General features: G+C 35.3%; 1 protein-coding gene across 3 annotated transcripts in view; it reads right to left on the bottom strand.

Moving 5' to 3' along the window:
* NCAPG (non-SMC condensin I complex subunit G) overlaps positions 1-21,650 on the bottom strand; it is a 48,648-nt gene that overhangs the window by 16,852 nt on the left and 10,146 nt on the right. For all 3 annotated transcript variants that reach the window (XM_070372184.1, XM_070372182.1, XM_070372183.1), the window contains 7 exons: positions 20,515-20,655; positions 19,828-19,951; positions 17,864-17,953; positions 17,369-17,548; positions 12,378-12,488; positions 10,050-10,169; positions 3,613-3,840 (listed from right to left, as the gene is read on the bottom strand). In XM_070372184.1, the coding sequence (XP_070228285.1) occupies positions 3,613-3,840; positions 10,050-10,169; positions 12,378-12,488; positions 17,369-17,548; positions 17,864-17,953; positions 19,828-19,951; positions 20,515-20,655 (994 nt within the window). The remainder of the gene's footprint in view (positions 1-3,612; positions 3,841-10,049; positions 10,170-12,377; positions 12,489-17,368; positions 17,549-17,863; positions 17,954-19,827; positions 19,952-20,514; positions 20,656-21,650) is intronic.

Below are 21,650 nucleotides of genomic sequence, written 5' to 3'. Positions count from 1 at the left end.
CATGGATTTGATCCCTGGTCAGGGGAACTAAGATCCCACATGCTGTATGGTGCTAGAAGAAACCTGAATACTTTCATGCAAAAAAAAAAAAAAAAACCAGCAACAACAACTGATCATCAGTTCAGTTCAGTCGCTCAGTCGTGTCCGACTCTTTGCGACCCCATGAATCGCAGCACACCAGGCCTCCCTGTCCATCACCAACTCCCGGAGTTCACTCAGACTCACGTCCATCAAGTCAGTGATGCCATCCAGCCATCTCATCCTCTGTCGTCCCCTTCTCCTCCTGCCCCCAATCCCTCCCAGCATCAGAGTCTTTTCTAATGAGTCAACTCTTCACATGAGGTGGCCAAAGTACTGGAGTTTCAGCTTTAGCATTCCTTCCAAAGAAATCCCAGGCCTGATCTCCTTCAGAATGGACTGGTTGCATCTCCTTGCAGTCCAAGGGACTCTCAAGAGTCTTCTCCAACACCACAGTTCAAAAGCATCAATTCTTCGGTGCTCAGCCTTCTTCACAGTCCAACTCTCACATCCATACATGACCACAGGAAAAACCATAGCCTTGACTAGACGGACCTTTGTTGACAAAGTAATGTCTCTGCTTTTGAATATGCTGTCTAGGTTGGTCATAACTTTCCTTCCAAGGAGTAATCATCTTTTAATTTCATGGCTGCAGTCACCATCTGCAGTGATTTTGGAGCCCAAAAAAATAAAGTCTGACACTGTTTCCACTGTTTCCTTATCTATTTACCATGAAGTGGTGGGACTGGATGCCATGATCTTTGTTTTCTGAATGTTGAGCTTTAAGCCAACTTTTTCACTCTCCACTTTCACTTTCATCAAGAGGCTTTTTAGTTCCTTTTCACTTTCTGCCATAAGGGTGGTGTCCTCTGCATATATGAGGTTATTGATATTTCTCCCGGCAATCTTGATTCCAGCTTGTGCTTCTTCCAGTCCAACATTTCTCATGATGTACTCTGCATATAAGTTAAATAAGCAGGGTGACAATATACAGCCTTGATGTACTCCTTTTCCTATTTGGAACCAGTCTGTTGTTCCATGTCCAGTTCTAACTGTTGCTTCCTGACCTGCATACAGATTTCTCAAGAGGCAGGTCAGGTGATGGCTGTCTGGGAAGGCCTTACAAATAGTTATGAAAAGAAGAGAAGCGAAAAGCAAAGGAGAAAAGGAAAGATATAAGCATCTGAATGCAGAGTTCCAAAGAATAGCAAGAAGAGATAAGAAAGCCTTCCTCAGCGATCAATGCAAAGAAATAGAGGAAAACAACAGAATGGGAAAGACTAGAGATCTCTTCAAGAAAATAAGAGATACCAAAGGAATATTTCATGCAAAGATGGGCTCGATAAAGGACAGAAATGGTATGGACCTAACAGAAGCAGAAGATATTAAGAAGAGGCGGCAAGAATACACAACACTGTACAAAAAAGATCTTCACGACCCAGATAATCACGATGGTGTGATCACTGACCTAGAGCCAGACATCCTCGAATGTGAAGTCAAGTGGGCCTTAGAAAGCATCACTACGAACAAAGCTAGTGGAGGTGATGGAATTCCAGTTGAGCTATTTCAAATCCTGAAAGATGATGCTGTGAAAGTGCTACACTCAATATGCCAGCAAATTTGGAAAATTCAGCAGTGGCCACAGGACAACTGATCATACCTTGCACCATATTCAAAAGATTAACTCAAAAATGAATAAAAACCAAAATGCAAAAACCTAAAAAGAATTTAAGGGAAAAAAACACACACCACAATGAGATATCACCTCACACTGTTAAAATGGTTTTATCAAAAAGACATTTGGCAAAGATGTGAAGAAAAAAGAACCAAAGTGCAGTCTTGGTGGGAATGTAAACTGGTGTAGTCATTATGCAAAGTAGAATGAAATTCTTCAAAACAGTAAAAACACAAATACTATATGATTCAGCAGTCCCATTTTTAGGTATACATCGAAAGGAAATGAAAAGAGAATCTTGAAGACATACCTGCACTCCCATGTTCACTGTAGCATTATTTACAAGAGCTAAGATATGGAAACAACCTGTGTGTCCATTAGTGAATGAACAGAGAAGATGTGAGATATTATTCAGCCATAAAAAAGGAAGGAAATCCTGCCATTTGCAACAAGAGGACTAGACCCCGAGGACAATATACTAAGTGAAACAGCCCGACAAATACTTTTTTGGTATCACTTTTATGTAGAAATCTTTCAAAAAGTTAAACTCAGAGAAATAGTAGAATGAATAATAGTTACCACAGATTGGTGGGTGGGGGCAAATATAGAGAGGTTGGTAAAAGGGTGTATTTTCAGCTACAAGAAGTTCTATTATACCTTTAAAAAAAAGATGAATAAGTTCTCGAGACCAAATGTAAAATATGGTGGCAAATGATAACACTATAGTATTACTAAAATTTGCTGAGAGAACTTAAATGTTCTAACTTTAAAGAGAAAGAAAGGTTGAGGATATATTAAGCAATTAGTTGGGATGAGGAGCAGAAGCAAAATCCTAAAACAGCAAAGAAGAATTAATATATGACCTGGTAACCCTACTTCTAGAAATATACTCAAAAGAATTAAAAATAGCTACTCAGCCATACATATCTTCATAGCAGTACTATTCACAACACCCAAAGGTGGAAACAGTCCAAATATCCTTCAGTGGATGAATGGCTAAACAAACTGTGGTATATACATAGAAGAGAATATTATTCTGCCATAAGAAGGCTTGTGACACAAGTCATAACACAGATAAATCTTGAAAAAAAGCTAAGTTAAAGAAAGCAGACAGGAAGTCACATATTTTATGATTCCATTTATAGGAAATACCCAGAAGAGTTATATCCATAGAGACAAAATGCAAATTGATGGTTGTTGCAGGCTGGTAGGAGGAGACACTGGGAGCAACTACTTAATCCTTTGGGATATAAAAATGTTTTAAAAAGTAGAGGCAGTGGTTGCACTACACTAAATGTCAGTGAATTGTTCACTCTAAAATTGTTACTCTATGTTATGTCAATTTCATCTCAATAAAAATTAAAAAATTTATAATTTAAATGTTTATAGATGCTTTAAAAATGTAGTTAATGAGTACCTTAAGGAAAGAGATCTAAGCCCATACCGTATCTTAGAACTTGTACCCATTCAATATAAGATTATTTTAAATTATTTCTTAAGACTCTTTGGGAGGACTTCCCTGGCAGTCCAGTGGTTAAGACTCTGTGCTTTCAATGCAGGGGGTGGAGTTCAATCCCTGGTCAAGAACTAAAATCCCCATGCCAAAATAGGAAAAAAAAAAAACTCCTGGGGAAGAAAGTTGTAAGTCATAGATCATAAGACAGAGAAAAAAGATGAAAAACAACAACCTCCCAATAGTCATTTCATTTTTGTTTACACTTCAATTCTCTAAACATGTAATTTGATAGTGGGAAATTAGGTATATTACAAGTGAAAGAATTTAATTATGATATTCAAAAGGCAAAAATTTTTTAAATGCTGGCCAAGTTTAAACTTCAGCTTAAAAAACTAAAAAGAGCATAAACATATATATGCTAAAAATGACCTTGCACACTAATAGGGCCATGATTATTTCTTACCTCGCTATCTAAGAAATCGGAAAGTAGTTTCAGAACATTCTTGGCTATAGCTGTCTCTTCTTCGGATTCTTTTGACTCTTGCTCTTCACTGGAGTTTATTTCTGCACCTTCCTTTTGAGTAGCTTTGATTTTTTTAGTTTTAAATGGTTCAAATCCAAATGTCATCAGTTGGTCAAAGATTGCCTTTAAAGCACTTATTTTTATTGTCACATCATCAATTTGCAAAACCTAAATTGAAACAACATCCCCCACCAAAAGTAAATTAGGTACACTTTCATTCTGTTTACACAACATAAAATTAACATATATCTTACTCTAATTTCAACAACAGTGTCAAGTCTACATATAATATTTTTAAAAACTTAATTAAAATTTATTCTAAAGTTATTGTTATTTATACCATGACACTTAAAGAGTTACATTTCTTTCAGAAAAAGTTCATCAGTCAGTAAAAATTTCCTGACTGGAGTCAGAACTATATTATTTGTTCCTTTTATATATAAAAATGTGTATGAGTATATGTTCAATGAGTATATGTTCAACTATGATTTTATTATTTTCAAGATCTAGAAAAACTGTTCTATTATATTGCAATTGTTTAGGGCCATCTATAAAGACAAAAATATTACATCCTAACTAATGAAAAGCATTTACTAGAATATCAGTATTCCTCTAAGCTATCAAGCTTCATTAAAGACAAATTTTTTTCTTATTAGTGCAATAAATTCATATTTCATTAATCATCAATTCAGTTTTCATTGAATTGGACTCCTTTATAAAAGGAAATAAATCACAAAACCCAGCAGTTTGTATGAGTACCCTAAGTTAAGAAAACTGAATTCCTATAAACTAAATTTAAAAAAAGCCATAAAAAAAAGAGTTGAATGTTTCTACTATGAAGAAATTTACTATTAGTATGTTCTCTAATGTACTTAAATTTTGGTCATTGATATGCTTGATTGATTGATAAGCTATACAGCTTAGCCCATAGAATGAAAAAGAAAAAAATCACCAGCAGGTTTGTCAAATGAATGGAGAAAAATGGCTCAAAATTACAAAACTTGATTTCAAGATAAATCTATTACATTTTCTTATGGCAAGACTTGCAAATTTGCCAAATCCAAATGCTTATTTCTAAAAATGTACTGTCATGACCATTCTCTACAAATTTTAAACACACTACTCTCTCAACAGCATCTTGGCTTTCCTTGCCCTTTTCAGTCCTTTACTGGCTAGCAATAGCTCTCAAAATTGGATATTTTTTAAAGAAAGAGTTTAAAATTAAGTAATTTCCCTCTTCTGCCTTTCTAACAAGTGTGGATATATTTCTTAAATCAGTTTCTGCTAGTCAAACTTGATTTAAAAAAAAAAAAAGATTTCTTACTTTACCAAAATACAGCTCTTTTCCCTTAATCTAAAATCTTCCAATGATAGCTCTGAAAATACCTTTATAAACAACTGAATCTGCTGTGGTTAAATTCTTTTGATCGCAAATCCCTTTGAAGATCTAATAAAAGTCCACCCCAGAATAACATTCAAAACATAGGCAAAATTTCATATACAATATATTTTACTGCATTTGTATCTGATATCACTCACATTTTTAATGTACAAAAAATTATACTGTTATTTTTCAGACAAACATTAATAGCCAGTCCCTGAAAAAAGTTCAGAGATCAAAGTTAAAAGTTAAAAAAAAAAGGTCAATTTTAATTCCACGACAAGGCTACTATTAACTATTTTGATTTGATATTAAGGTAAAATTATGAAATGGTCTTGGATAGGGAACATTCATTTATTTTTCACAGGAACTTGATTTTGGCAATTCTTTTCACTACAGAAAATTATACAGGAGTAAACAGCGCTCCTATAGCTCTGTCAAATGGGGGCTAAGTTTAGTATTAAATAACTTCCTAGTGCTCCAGGACACTCTTAAGCATTAAATTCATATTACATTTCTTCTAAAATGACCAAAACACTTATTATTCATGTTGTTGTCACACTGTTAGTCACTCAATTGTGCCCTACTCCTTGTGACCCCATGGACTGTAGCCCCTTAGGGTCCTCTGTCCATGGTATTCTCCAGGCAAGAATACTAGAGCTGGGTTGCCATTTCCTTCTCCATATTATTGATGTTATATCAACAAAAATTAAAAAGATCAAAATTCACATTTCAAATTTAAAAGTCAAGTGCATGACTATACCTTTGGAAAGAGTTCTAGGCTATTTTTTTTTTGCTGCAGTACTAGAAATTTTATATAATTGTCTAACTTTAATCTCTATCAGCATTCCAATTTGAAAACAACTTGTAAATTTTCAGAAGTACTCATAATGGTATATAGGGCATCTTGATGAATGTTTTACCTCATTTTTAGAGTCAGAAAGCATGGTACTTAGTAAGCTAGACATAAATGAACCATTCACTATCAAATAAGATTTTTCTTCCACTTAAAAAAAAAAGTAATGACTAGGGGTCAATCTTGGAGAAGGCAATGGCACCCCACTCCAGTACTCTGGAAAATCCCATGGGCAGAGGAGCCTGGTAGGCTGCAGTCCACGGTGTCATGAAGAATCGGACATGACTGAGCAACTTCACTTTCACTTTTCACTTTCCTGCATTGGAGAAGGAAATGGCAACCCACTCCAGTGTTCTTGCCTGGAAAATCCCAGGGGTCGGGGAGCCTGGTGGGCTGCCGTCTATGGGGTCACACAGAGTCAGACACGACTGAAGCGACTTAGCAGCTTCAATCAACACTTAGCAGGGGTCAATCTACACTTAACTACCCTTCCTTTACAAAGCCAGGAAATTGAAGTTGAGAACTTACTCATTTAATTTCTCAACAAAATCTCTTTGAAAATGTAGGATTTTATTTCCTGGGCATTTATAAAGCCAATAAAATTCACAATAGTAGATGGGACTCCTTTTAGAATTACTAGTAGAATCACTGATGTCAATACCTGCTGATTTAAATAGTAATGGGAGATTTATTTTACATCTTGGAGCAAAACCAGATATATGGCTAAGTGCTATAAATGATTCATCTGGACAAAGTACAAAATCTTTCTCCCAGTTTGAAAAAAACTGTACACCATTTTAAAGATAATACATGACATTCCAAGTTTCCAAAAGAATCTCACATAATAGAAATTTTACTCTGATAACGAGCATGGGATGATAAATATAAACAAAGCAACATTAGGAATTTAATCCTTGCACATTAAATGAACTGATTAGATCCAAAGTATTCCAAAAAAGGAAAATATAACCAAACACTGAAATTCCTGAGAACTATCTTTTAAAAAAAAGTATGGTTTCAAATTTTTTTCCTTTGATACAAGTCACAAACAGTTTGACCATTTCCAGAACACACGACTTACCCACGTCCTCCCTAACTGTATATGCTTTCTTTTTCTTGGCAATATCATATGCAACATTAAAGGAAGTTTCATTTGGGCCTAGCTTTACTTGGAAAATACACTTCCCTCCATCTCCCCACATTGTCACAAAAGGACAGTGTGATTCATGTAGCACTTGGTGTTGTCAAATGTAGTGGAATAAAAAAGCTGCAAGGTATTTTTGTACATATTGCTTGCCAACAGGTAAATGGGAGCACTTTTCGTGTTAACTTGAAAATAACATGTGACAACAAGGATTATCAGTTTTAGGAAGATTATTTTATTTAAGACTCAACCCAATCAATAGTTGAATTTCCCCCAAGATCAAAATTTCCTTGCAGCTTTTTTATCCCACTACATTTGACAAGAGATGGAGGGAAGTATATTTTCCAAGTAAAGCTAGGCCCAAATGTTAAAAACAGATGTCCAAAGGAGCTAAAAAGTCAAATGCATTCCACTGATACACTAGACTTAATCCCCTCTTGTCTACTCAATAGCACTCAAGCAGCTGAGCACCCTCTCTTCCCTATATTTTCACTGTTTTCATTTCACATGGGTCATTCTCATTAGGGTACAAAACAGGCTTTAATTTTCTCCATCTTAAAAAAAATTCAAACCAAAAAAACATTTTTTACCCCATATCCTCTCTTGTTACCCCTCCATTTCTCTGTTACTCCTAACAAAGTAAAATCTTGAAAGAATAGTCTACACTGGCTATCTCCAATCCTTCTGAGAAGGATTGGAGACAAAAACCCTCCACTCAATAATTCTCTCTTTGGATCACTCCAATAGACTTTGACCTTCACATAAACTACTTTCATGAAAGTCACCAAACACTGCCTTACTTGCCAAAAATGCTCAACCATGAAGTCGTACCAACCTGTCACAAGCATTAGACAGTTGGGTCATCTTGGCCTCATTAAAATATCATCTTCACTTGCTTTCTAGGACATCACACTTTTCCCTAACTATCTACTTCACCTTGGTCTTAACTAGCTCCTCATCTCCCTTACCTTAAATGTTGTCTGAGCCCTAGAGAACTATAAAGTTGAAATCTCTTCTCAAACTACATGCATTTGTCAGGTAACATCCAAACTCTAGGCATCAGAGAATAAAGAATAAAGAATAAAGTTATTATAGAATAAAGACTCCCAGATCCATGTGCTCAGTCTGGGCCTGTCTTCTAGCTCCAAACCCACATACAAATGTCTATCCAATATACACCCACTTGTATGTGATGGACAGGAAGGTCTGGAGTGCTGTGATTCATGGGGTCGCAAAGAGTCGGACACAACTGAGCGACTGAACTAAAGCGAACTGTACCTCCAATTTCAAACTTACCATGTCTAAAATTGAACTCCTTATCTCATTTACCTGCCATAAAATCTGTTATTCTGTTTTCCTTATCACAGGAAAGGGTAACTCCATCTCTCCACCTATTCTGGCCAAATTCCTGTTTCCTTCCACTTCTTTTTCTCACATGCCACATCAGATTCATCAGCAAATTCTACAGACATTGTCCTTCAAACTCAAACTACCATCACTTCCCATGACCCCAAAAATCATAACACTGGTCCAGGTCATCAATATCTCTTTCCTAGATTATTACAATACCTTATGAGTACCCCTGCTTCCATACTTGTATCCCTGTAATTACTACTAGGGATCTGCAAACTATGACTCATGGACCAAATCCAGTTTGCTGCCTGTTTTTAAACAGAGTCTAAGTTAAGAATAAAACCGTACATTTTTAAATGGTTAAAAACTAGTATCTCATTATGTGCTAAAATTATATGAAATTTAAATTTTGGATTCTATAAATGTAAGTTTTATTGATCTACAACTACACCTAATAATATATCTCACCTGTGGATGTTTTCAACCACCACAGCAGGGCAAGAGTTCAGACAGACCATACGCCCTGCAAAGTCTACAATATTTACAAGTCTACAATATTTACTCTCTAGACCTTTATAGAAAAGGTTTGCCAATCCATGGTCTAACTATCACTACACCCAGTCAGAGCATAAAAATCCTCTACTCAAAATCTTCTAATTCCTTCCCATCTCATTCACTGTGAAGCTACATTTTTACAGACTGCTGCTCCTGCTGCTAAGTCACGTCAGTCGTGTCCGACTCTGTGCGACCCATAGATGGCAGCCCACCAGGCTCCCCCGTCCCTGGGATTCTCCAGGCAAGAACACTGGAGTGGGTTGCCATTTCCCTCTCCAATGCAGGAAAGTGAAAAGTGAAAGGGAAGTCGCTCAGTCGTGTCCGACTCCTAGCGACCCCATGGACTGCAGCCTACCAGGCTCCTCCGTCCATGGGATTTTCCAGGCAAGGGTACTGGAGTGGGGTGCCATTGCTAGACATCCCTAAAGACATGGATGTCAGCTACCTACAAACTCTTTCTTCTACTATTCTTCCCTTTGCTCAGTCTGCCCTAGCCATATGAGGTCCTGGTCCTTGAACATGTAAAGCAAAGTCGTACTGCAGGGCCCCCGCACTGCTCTTCCCTCTCTTTGGAAACTTCTTAACCCAGATCTACACAGTTCATTCTCACTCCTCTCTGGTAATGGCCCAAATTTCGACTTATTAGTGATGTCTTTCTGGATCAAACTACTCCCACTCCCTATTCCCAGTCTTGATTTCCTTCCTCTGCTTTTTTTCCATCTGACATACTATTTACTGTTTATTTTCCACTGTGTATTTCCTCTGAAACTTTTATCTTGTGTTTTTCATTACCTATTTTATTTTTTCCTAAGTTAGAATAATGCAGGGCATATTATATGCACTCAATATAATTTGCTGTATGATTAATTTTAAAATAACCTTAAATAATTGACATTTCATCCTCTACAAAAGATTTTTAATAACAGAAAAATCAAAAGATTAAAAACTGAGTTCCTAAAAGTCATCCATCATCATCAACATCAATAAGCCCTGGAATAGATTAAACTTATAATACTAGCACATTCAGACATATTGAGTATTTATTTCAGTAAGTATAATCAAGATTTTAATCACGTGATAAATCTTACCTGCAAGAGTAATACAAAGTGTTTACTTGCAAAATCCTGATTCTGCAGTCCACAGCATCCCAAACACAGTACAGCCAAATTTCTTACTACAGGATGAACATTTATTATTCCAGGAAGAATCTAAAATGAATTAGAAATTAAAATAATTTTGACTAGAGGAAAAAATTTAAAACAGTATATTAAAAAGGTGGTCAAAATGAAAATTTCTGTAAGACCTCATACATCTACTTTTTCCTCATAGATCTACATTTCCATATATAGTCTATTAACTCAAAAAAGTAAATAGTAAATTGCTAAAACATAAGAATACAGTCAGAGCAAAATATAGTCCTTATATTCCCTCCACCTGACAAAACTGATTCAATGGCTTCCTAGTGCTCAAAGAGACATATTGTGTCTCTTTGTGTAGTCCATATTGTGTAGTCTTTCCCAGTATCATCTCATAACACACTATCCCTTGCTCTTGTTTATTCAATTGATCTGATTTCAATGTCTCCCAATTGGTGCTATCCACTAGGGACATAATGCAAGTTACATATGTCATTTTAAATTTTCTAATAGCCACATTACATTTTATTCCAAAATAAATAAACTATTATCAACACATGTAACCAATATTTTAAAATCAAGATAATATTTTTAGCTGTGGTTTCAAAAATATTTTATAAAAGTGAGATAACTTATGTTGCTTGTACTAAGTCTTTGAAACCCAATGTATTTTTACATTTATAAATATATATATATTTAGAATAGTTTTTAACAGTCACAGGTTTTTAATATCCACATGTTGCTGGTGGCTACAGTATTCACAAGAGTAAATCTACCATTCTTCCCTTCCTTTTTCACATACTTAATGTGCCCACTCAAATATCACCTCAAGGTCACCCTCCATGAACAGATGAAACTCATTATCTTAAGTTAACATATGACCATAAAGCTTTTCTTCATAGCAATTATCAATGGCATAAGCTTTCACTTGTTTATTTGATTCATGTCCCCTCTCACTTGACCAAAAGATCTACCAAGGGCAGTCTACATGTGTTTTGTAAATCATGTATACTCTATCCCCAATACTGAATGTATAGTACATAATACACTATAATAAACAATATTATTTATATTTATTATAAAATTAATATTCACTCACTTTCATTTTTAAAGCACAGTAATTCCATTAAAATATTATTACTCCTATATCTAAATACCTTACTCTTCCAATCTTTAGACAGATTACTTTTATATATTTAAAATCATTATGACCATTCAATTTTGTATTCTTTATTTTCTCAATATTGTATGTGTTTTCCCACACATATATATGTCTTTGTAACTATTGTTTCAATTGTGTAGTTAATTATACCATAATTTATCATTCTCCTGCAACAGAACCAAACATAAAGCACACAGCAGAATTTTAAAATATCACTTTTCACTAGAGACATCTTCTTCCTTAAAATTAAAACTAAATTCTGGAGATTTAATAGATCTAGTTTTAATCAACTCTGGACTGTTGTAAATAATAATCAGATCTCTTTACTATATTGACAAACTCATGACAATCCAAGGAACTAGATTTTAGATCACAATTGTTGGCTGTTTTTCACTAATCCCAAGTGAAAAAACCTTGGGGAAAATCCTGGAAGAGCTTGGATACATTTAAAATTTGCTATGGATAAGCAGCAATATTAAAAAAATACTCTAAAGCTGCATGTCTAATACCATCACCATTAACCACGTGGCTACTGAATATTTGAAATTTGATTTGTCCAGATTGAGATGTGCTTTAAGACTTAGTATGAAGAAAAGAACATAATTTTTATATCGACTAACTGATGAAATTATAATATTTGGGGTATATTGAGTTAAATATATTAAAATTAATTTCACGTTTCTTTTTAATTTTTAAATGCAGCTACTAGAAAATTTAAAGTTAACAGGTGGTTTGCATTATATTTCTATCAGACAATGTTGTTCTAAGGCTTGCAGAATTTATATCCCTCTCCTGAGTAAAATGGAGATTACCTATGAAGGGTTTCTTTAGTAAGAAGTCTCTTAAATATGCAGTAATAAACAAATTCCTTTCACAAGGCTTACAATGTAACTTTCTCAGTCTTTCTACACGGTAAGATTCTGGTACTTTAAATATTACTATTGTATCTCAGTATTCCTTACTATTCAAAAAATGAAGATATTCTGCATCTCTTGCCAGTATAATTTTTTCAAACTTTCTAAAAGAATTATAACTTACATACCAGGTCTTTTACATGCATTATCTTAATTTAATTCTCACAATATGAAGCAGCCACTACATTATTTCTTTCAACATACCAAAGATTCAATGATGCCATCCATGGTTGCACCTATACCTGTTGAAGTGGACATCTGCTTCAATAGTTCATAGCATAAAATAAGACACTTCTGTAGGGTTTCAGCATCATTCTAAAACAAAACACAAGATATTCTGTGTTAGTAAGAATATAGTCTGCCCACCTCTCAAATATTTACTTTCTTAGAGTTTTTTTGTCTAAGACATGTCTCTATACACATTCCCTGAACAACTTTAACCATTCACATGATTTACCATTTATGAGCTAGTTCAACTATTTTCTAAAGTTTCATTTTCATATAGAAAACTGCCATAAGACATTTCCTCTTGTACGTCCAACAGGCTTTTTAAACTCAAAATGGCCAAAAGGGAACTAATTATTACCTACATCCCTCCTCCCGAGCAACATCCATAAACTGCTGCCATCTACCCAGCCATCCAAACCAAAAGACCTAGGATACACTCCTGACTCACTGCTCTCCCTGTTACTAATTTCAAAATATGTTTCAAATCCATGACTTCTTTCCATATCCCCCATCATCATGTTCAGACCACAATCATCTCAATACTACATTACTCTAAGTCTTCAAACTAGTATGTCTGCATGAAATGAATTTCCTGAGTAACAGTGATCTTCGTAAGACATAAATCTCATTTTTAGTTCTACACCATGATCTTTAAAAGGTCAATGTGGTCAAACAGATGCCAAGAGTAAACATCGACATTTTAAGAATCACTGAGCTAAAATGGACAGGAATGGGTGAATTTAATTCAGATGACCATTGTATCCACTACTGTGGACAAGACTCCCTTAGAAGAAACAGAGAAGCCCTCATAGTCAACAAAAGAATCTGAAACGCAGTACTTGGGTGCAATCTCAAAAATGACAGAATGATCTTGGTTTGTTTCCAACGAAAACCATTCAAAATCACAGTAATCCAAGTCTATATGCCCTAACCACTAACTCTGAAGAAGCTGAAGTCGAATGGTTCTATGAAGACCTACAAGACGTTCTAGAACGAACTCAAAAAAAGATGTCCTTTTCTTCATAGGGGATTGGAATGCAAAAGTAGGAAGTCAAGACGTACCTGGAGTAACAGGCAAGTTTGGTCTTTGACTAGAAAATGAAGCAGGGAAACAGCTAAGAGAGTTTTTCCAAGAGAAAGCACTATCATAGCAAACACCCTCTTTCAAAAACACAAGAGACAACTCTACATATAGACATCATCAGATGGTTGATACCAAAATCAGATTGATTAATATTCTTTGCAGCTGAAGATGGAGAAGCTCTACACAGTCAGCAAAAACAAGACCGGGGGAGCTGACTGTAGCTCAGATAATGAGATCCTTATTACAAAATTCAAACTTAAATTAAAGAAAGTAAGGGAAACCACTAGGCCATTCAGGTATGACCTAAATCAAATTTCTTATGATTATACAGTGGAAGTGACAAGTAGATTCAAGGGATTAGATCTGATACAGAGTGTCTACAGAACTATAGGTGGAGGTTTGTAACACTGTACAGAAGGCAGTGACAAAAACCATCCCAAAGAAAAAGAAATGCAACAAGGCAAAACGGTTGTCTGAGGCAGCCTTACAAATAGCTGAGAAAAGAAGAGAGAAGTGAAAGGCAAAGAAAGGGAAAGACATACCCAACTGAATGCAGAGTTCCAAAGAATAGCAAGGAGAAATAAAAGAACCTTGTTCAGAGAACAATGCAAAGGAACAGAACAAAAGGACGGAAAACACTAGCAATCTCTTCAAGAAAACTGGAGATACCCAGGAACATTTCATGTAAGGATGGGTACAATAAAGGACAGAAATGGCAAAGACATAACAGAAGCAGAAGAGATTAAGAAGAGGTGGCAAGAATAAACAGAACTATACAAAAAAGGTCTTAATGACTGGGATAACCACAGTGGTGTGGTCACTCACCTAGAGCCAAACATCCTGGAGTGTGAAGTCAAGTGGGCCTTAGGAAGCATTACTATGAGGAAAGCTAGTGGACGTGATGGAATTTCAGCTGAGCTATTTAAAATCCTAAAAGACGACACACTGTTAAAGTGCTGCACCAATGTCAGCAAATCTGGAAAACTCAGCAGTGGCCACAAAACTAGAAAAGGTCAGTTTTCATTCCAATCCCAAAAAAGGGCATTGCCAAAGAATGCTCAAACTACCACACAATTGTGCTCATTTCATAAGGTAGCAAGGTAATGTTCAAAATCCTTCAAGATAACCTTCAACAGTACATGAACCAAGAACTTCCAGATGTACAAGCTGGATGTAGAAAAGGCAGAAGAATCAGAGATCAAATGGCCAATATCCACTGGATCACAGAAAAAGCAAGAGAATTCCGGAAAAACATCTACTTCTGCTTATTTGACTACGCTAAAGCCTTTGACTGTGTGAAGTATAACAAAGTCTGGAAAATTCTTAGAGATGGGACTACCAGACCACCTTACCTACCTCCTGAGAAACCTGTATGAAGGTCATGAAGCAACAGTTACAACCAGACATGGAACAATGAACTGATTCAAAATTGGGAAAGGAGTACATCAAAGCTGTATATTGTCACCCTGCTTATTTAACTTCTATTGCAGAGTACATATTTTGAAATGCTGGGCCAGATGAAGCAGAAGCTGGAATCAAGACTGCCAGGAGAAATATCAACAACCTCAGATATACACATGATACCACCCTAATGGCAGAAAGCGAAGAGGAACTCAAAAGCCTCTTAATGAAGGTGAAAGAGGAGAATGAAAAAGCTGGCTTAAAACTCAATATTCAAAAAACAAAGATCATGACATCCCATCTCATTGCTTCATGGCAAACAGATGAGGGAAAAATGGAAACAGTGACAGACTTCTATTTTCTTGGACTCCAAAATCACTGCGAATAGTGACTGCAGTCATGAAATTAAATTAAAAGACACTTTCTTTTAATTTCATGAAAAGCTATGACCAACCTAGACAGTGTATTAAAAAGCAAACGTCACTTTGCCAATAAAGGTCCACCTAGTCAGAGCTATGGTTTTTCCAATAGTCATGTATGGATGTGAGAGTTGGAACATAAAGAAGGCAGAGCACTGAAGAATTGATGCTTTCAAACTGTGGTGCTGGAGACTACTCTTGAGAGTCCTTTGGACTGCAAGGAGATCAAACCAGTCAATCATAAAGGAAATCAACCCTGAATATTCTTTGGAAGGACTGATGCTGAAGCTAAAGATCCAATATTTGGCCATCTGATGTGAAAAGCTGACTCACTGGAAAAGACTCATGCTGGGAAAGATTGAAGGCAGGAAGAGAAGGGGATGACAGAGGATGAGATGGTTGGATGGCATCACCAACTCAATGGACTGAGTTTGAGGAAACTCCAGGAGATAGTGAAGGACAGGGAAGCCTGGCATGCCGCATGCAGTCCATGGGGTTGCAAAGAGTTGGATACAATTTAGCAGTTGAACAACAACATGATCTTTGGGTAAGGCACAATTTTTAAAAGATCGCTTATACAAGGCCTTACATGAATTGGCCCTTAATTTTTCCCCCAGGTTTATCTCTTACCTCTTCCCGTCAATTCTATAGTCACATGGACCTTAAGTTTTTTTAACATAACAGGTACTCTTTAACTTCTGGGCCTTCACATATGTCACTCCATCTGCCTATAACATTCCTCTAACTCATTGCAGAGAGATGATAGAGTTCAGTAAAAGCACAACGAAAGCCACATGCCTGGGTCTGAATCCTGCCTCCACCATTTACTATCTATATAACCTCAGGCAAGTTACTTGCCTTCTATAAAATGAGGATAATTGTACTAATTCCACTAGGTCATAGTGAGAATCAAATGAATTCACACTCAGGAAAATCCCCGCCCCCACAACACACACATACAAAAGAATCCTGTAACTACTAGCTTAAAAATTATTTTTCAAATCTCAAGTTTAAACATTTATTCTTCTGGAGAAGTCAACACCACACTATGTGGTTTAGATGCCTCTCCTACCCTTACCTGGCTATAGCATTTATTACACTATACTGTGATTATACTGTAGCAGATTCATAACCCTTAAATAGGACAAATGAACACAGAAATGGTCAAAGCAAGTAAAGTTAAACAGATAATATTAATCATGACAGATCACCTTAGTTAAAATTTCTCTAATTCAGATCTGCAGTTTATATCTTTTCTCAGTTTCCATTTTCAATTTTTGCTTTAAATTTTCTCCTCAAATTTAAAAGCCCATTGAATTTGTCAAACAAAAGAAATAACTATTAACCATGAAAATAAAATTCAGGCATATCCATTGGGAAGGTGGGGTGTTAGAGCAGGGAAGTCTATGGCTACAGAACTCAATGACATAACTCACAAAACTCCCCTGTACAGAACTCTTCTCTATCCAGCTTTCTCTTCATGAGAATAATCAGAGGCCATTACAGAGTACTGAGAAGAGTTGCCCATGCTATACAGCAGGTTTTTATTAGTTACCTAGTTTATATAGTATCTCATTTAAAATAACAAAGTTACTTAGCTTTTTCTAAAACCAAAGAGTAATTAAAATAATATGTGTAACAGTATTGTTACTATAGACATTCTTCTCCTAGCAGTGGAAAGATCATGAGTCTTCCACAAATAAGGGAAACATGCATTTTCCTTTTCTAAATCATTCAAGACAAACTAAAACAAAAAAGAAAGTGAAGGAAACCACTGGAAGGCAATTTTCCTTGGCAAGCAAGAAAGACTTTAGATCCTAGGGATTAGCATGACAAGGGAGCAAATCAAATAAAGTCCTAGCTATAATAATTAAAGTTCATTAAAGCTTTTTGAAGTCCAAAACAGAAAGGAACTGGCAGAAAAATATAATTTTCATATTATTTCATGGTACTGTTAAAAATCCTTCCAAAGGGAATATATTCTGGCAGCTAAATTAAGCAAACAAGGTTTAATTATGATAATTAATAGCAGCTGAAATTTACTGTAAAAAAGTTATCTATACCTTCTCTATGTGGACTTCTTTCATTTCATGTTGCTCTGTCTCTTTCAAAAGGTTTATTTTGGCATCCTCTAATGCTTTTATTTCTTCTTTTAATTCTGATGCTCGATGAAAATCCTGTAAGGTAATGCAATTTTCCAAAGAGTCTTTTGCCTCAATAAGTTTAACTTTTATTTCGGCCATCTAAGAAAAGATATAAATTGTATAAACACCAAACAAAAACAATTAATACAAAATCTGTAGCAAACTAAACAGCATTATTAACATCTCAACCATCTACAAGTTTAATCAGTCGGGCACATACAGAAAAAGTTGTAGTCTTCCTGAAACAGACTGGAAAATCTTTCAACTCACATAATCTGATAACATCTTGATACTCATAGTTTAATAGTTAATCTATAATTTAACTTTGTGAGAGAAATTTTGAAAATGTACAAGAAATAAAAGACTTGCACACATACATTCTAGTCAAGTATTTCTTTGATTTAGAAGAGTTACCTTAAGCTCTTTCTTTCTTGCATCAGCTGGATCATTATTAACAGCAACAGTAACAATGGGTGCCCGAATCTCTGAGATAATTTCTGTAACCTGATAAATTATAATTCAGAATAAATGTTTTAATATATGTTATACAACAGAAAATGACATTCAACTGTTACACAAAACTCCAAACAGTATCCACAATCTTTTGAAAAATAGAGCAAAACATATAAGCAAAAATGGCACACATTCTATTTCCTACACAATTTTAGAAAAAAATGACCAAACAATACATCTGACTAAAAAACTCTTAATATGGGAAGGTAAATAGGCATATAGACACTGAAGATAAATTCTCTTTCATACAATGCTTAGAAACAGAAAAAAAAATGAAAAAAGCCTGTAATCTTAGGTACCATAAAATTAAAATTTTCTGCCTCTAATCCTCAACTCCCTCTCTTGTTAAGCTACAATGGGAGTGGAATACAAAAATAAGAATACTCGTTAATTCTTCCTTTGGGTGCACGAGGCAGAATGACAGCAAACTAAACACTTTCCTTTCAGAGACACTAGGCACCGGAGTTGGCAGATTCAGGAAAAAGTTGCATCCCTAATGAAGGTACATTAAACAGGTGCTGTATAACCACTAATTGGCAATGTTGTAGAAGGAATTTATATATTATCTGTATAAGGAAGGGCTGGAAAAGACAACCTTTGAATAACTTGTGATTTACAATTTTATGAAAATCAATGATACAAGTCTGTTTTTTAGAATACCCCAGAGAAAAATAACAGTACTTGAAAATAGTAATATAAATTTTAAAAAATAAAATATTTTATCTAAAAAAATATACTTATTTTTAAGATACTTATTTATCAAGCACTTTACCAAAAATAAAGATACTTATTTACCAAGCATAAAATGGGAAATGAACCCAAAGTGAAGAGGAACTAAAGAGCCTCTTAATGAGGGTGAAGGAGGAGAGTAAAAAACTGGCTTAAAACTCAATATTAAGAAAAATAAGATCATGGCACCTGGTTCCATCACTTCATGGCTAATAGAAGGGGAAAAGGTGGAAGCAGTGACAGATTTCCTTTTCTTGGTCTCTAAAATCACAGGGGATGATGACTATAGACATGAAATTAGAAGACAACTACTTGGTGGGAAAGCCTTGACAAACCTAGACAGTTTATTAAAAAGCAAAGACATCACTTTGCCAACAAAGGTCCATATAGCTGAAGCTATGGTTTTTCCAGTAGTCATGTGCGGATGTAAGAGCTGGACAATAAAGATGCCAGAGAGCCGAAGAATTGATGCTTTCAAACTGTGGTGCTGGAGAAGACTCTTGAGAGTCCTTGGAAATCAAAATCAAACCAGTCCATCTTAAAGGAAATCAACCCTGAATACTCTTTGGAAGGACCGATACTGAAGCAGAAACTCCAAAACTTTGGCCACCTGATGTGAACAGCCAACTCACTGGAAAAGACGCTGATGCTGGGAAAGATAGAAGACAGAAGAGGGCGACAGAGGATGAGATGGTTGGATGCATCACCGATTCAATGGACATGAATTTGGGCAAACTCTGGGAGATGGTGAGGGACAGGGAAGCCTGGTGTGCTGCATGCAGTCCATGGGTTCACTAAGAGTCGGAAACAACTTGGCAACTGAACAACAACAAATGTATAAATTCAGCTGGCTCTCAAACCTAGCAACCAATGCCTATGCCACGCCTTCCCTAAACTGCTCCATTTCAAACTGAATCAACACAATGACAGGCACAGTAAGAGAAGAAAAGAAATATTTTTTAAAACGTGTGTGTGAAAGGGACTGGGTTTTAAGAAGTTCAAAAGCTTCACAGAGACAAAACTAAAACAAAAGCAATTAAAGACAAATAAAGCCAAAAGCACTGAAAACACAATTAACACTCAATGCTATTGACCAAAATCTTTTATTTCTATCACCAATGAAGAAAATTACTTACAATTTGTATTCTTTTATTATCATCTATAATGATGTGGAGCAGTCTCTCAACAAGAAAAGAAATTAGGGATATTGGGGTGGTAGGTAGAGTAAGAATCTCCTGTAAGATACCCAGTAGTCGTTTCCTAAATTCAAGAAGAATTATTTTAATTTCAATACAAAAAGAGAAACACATTATATTTCAACCTATTCTGCAGACTTAACTTGTCTTAATTCTTTTTTATATTTATCTTTAGGTACAAAAATATATGTATAGACTTTAAGCCAAAATTCACATTCTGAAAAAAAAAATTTATAAATGACCCTAATAATCTTTCATAAATCAACATGATGAAATGACAAAATACCATGTGATTCAAATAATTTATACCATATTTATTATAAAGAGGACTAATAATACTAACAGAAAATTTTAAGCAAAAACCTGCAACTTTATTGTTTATTCTGATGAAACTGAATTAGAAACTCTTATTTCCATATACATATAACAGAGAAGAGAAACAGAGACAGTACATATTTTCGTTTATATACTCCATATATGTATTATATATACAAGAGGAAAGAAAAAACTTCATATAATATTTTAGAGACCTAGGTTAAATACATTTAATCATATGGTAATATGACTGTATTTTAACAAAGACTATTAGGAGAGCAAATTAGAACAAGAGTTAACATTTAAATGTACCTTCCTCCTTCTTCATTGGTATCCAAAGACTTGATAATTAGAATTAATTGTTGACCTATGAATTCTTTTGTCATCAAATTGCCAATATAGGAAAAATCACCTCTCTGTTCTTCAGTAACAACTGGAATGCTTTGAATATAACTAAAACAAGCACAATAAAATGTAGAATTTGTTACAAAACATTTAACAGCTCCCCATTAAGTGAGAAAAGGATCATTTTATACCCTTATCAGTCCCAAGATCTATATATGGACATTTTATACCATGTGATACTAATGTGATTTAGAAACTAAATTCTGTGTTATTGTCATGAACTTTCATGAACTTACTGGCTTGATTCAAAAGACCCTGGAAATATATTTTCATTAAAAATACATTTCCTATGGGAAATTTTCAAAAGGTACATATTTATATCTCTTAATATAACTAATGATTTCAATGTCACTAGTATTCTCAATTAGAAAGTTCTAAATCTCTTCTTCAAAAATACAATTATTCAGAAAGAGCCTGTCTTCCCTCATCATCCTTAATCATTATTTTGTTTAAAAGAATAATAGTATAAATAAAAATTATGTTGTTACCCATGAACACAATGACCTTTTAAAAAAACTGGAAAAAAACTTCATGAATTTGTATTACCTTGCCTGAGGGCCTTCCTGGTGGTTCAGATGGTAAAGAATCTGCCTATAATGCAGGAGACCTGGGTTGGATCCCTGGGTCAGGAATATCCCCTAGAGAGGGAAATGGCTATCCATTCCAGTATTCTTGACTGGAGAATTCCATGGACAGAGGAGCCTGGTGGGCTACAGTCCTTGCTTAGGGTCCTATTAACCACTATACTGTTCTTATTCTAGTATCATTGCTACCAAGCAAGCACTGTCAACCACACTTTTACTTTTTTTTTGTGTGTGTGTGTGTGTGTGTGTGTGTGTGTGTGCGCGCGCGCGCGCGTGTGCGTGCTCAGTTGCTCAGTGGTCTCTGACTCTTTGTGACCCTATGGACTGTAGCCTGCCAGGTTCCTCTGTATACGGGATTATCCCAGCAAGAATACTGGAGTAGTGGGTTGCCATTTCCTCCTCCAGGGACTTCCTGACCCAGGGATTAAATGTGCATCTCCTGCGGCTTCTGCATTAGCA

Source organism: Bos mutus, chromosome 6 (genome assembly GCF_027580195.1).
Source record: "Bos mutus isolate GX-2022 chromosome 6, NWIPB_WYAK_1.1, whole genome shotgun sequence".
Classification (NCBI taxonomy): Eukaryota; Metazoa; Chordata; class Mammalia; order Artiodactyla; family Bovidae; genus Bos; species Bos mutus.
This window is presented reverse-complemented; position numbering and strand designations above follow the sequence as displayed.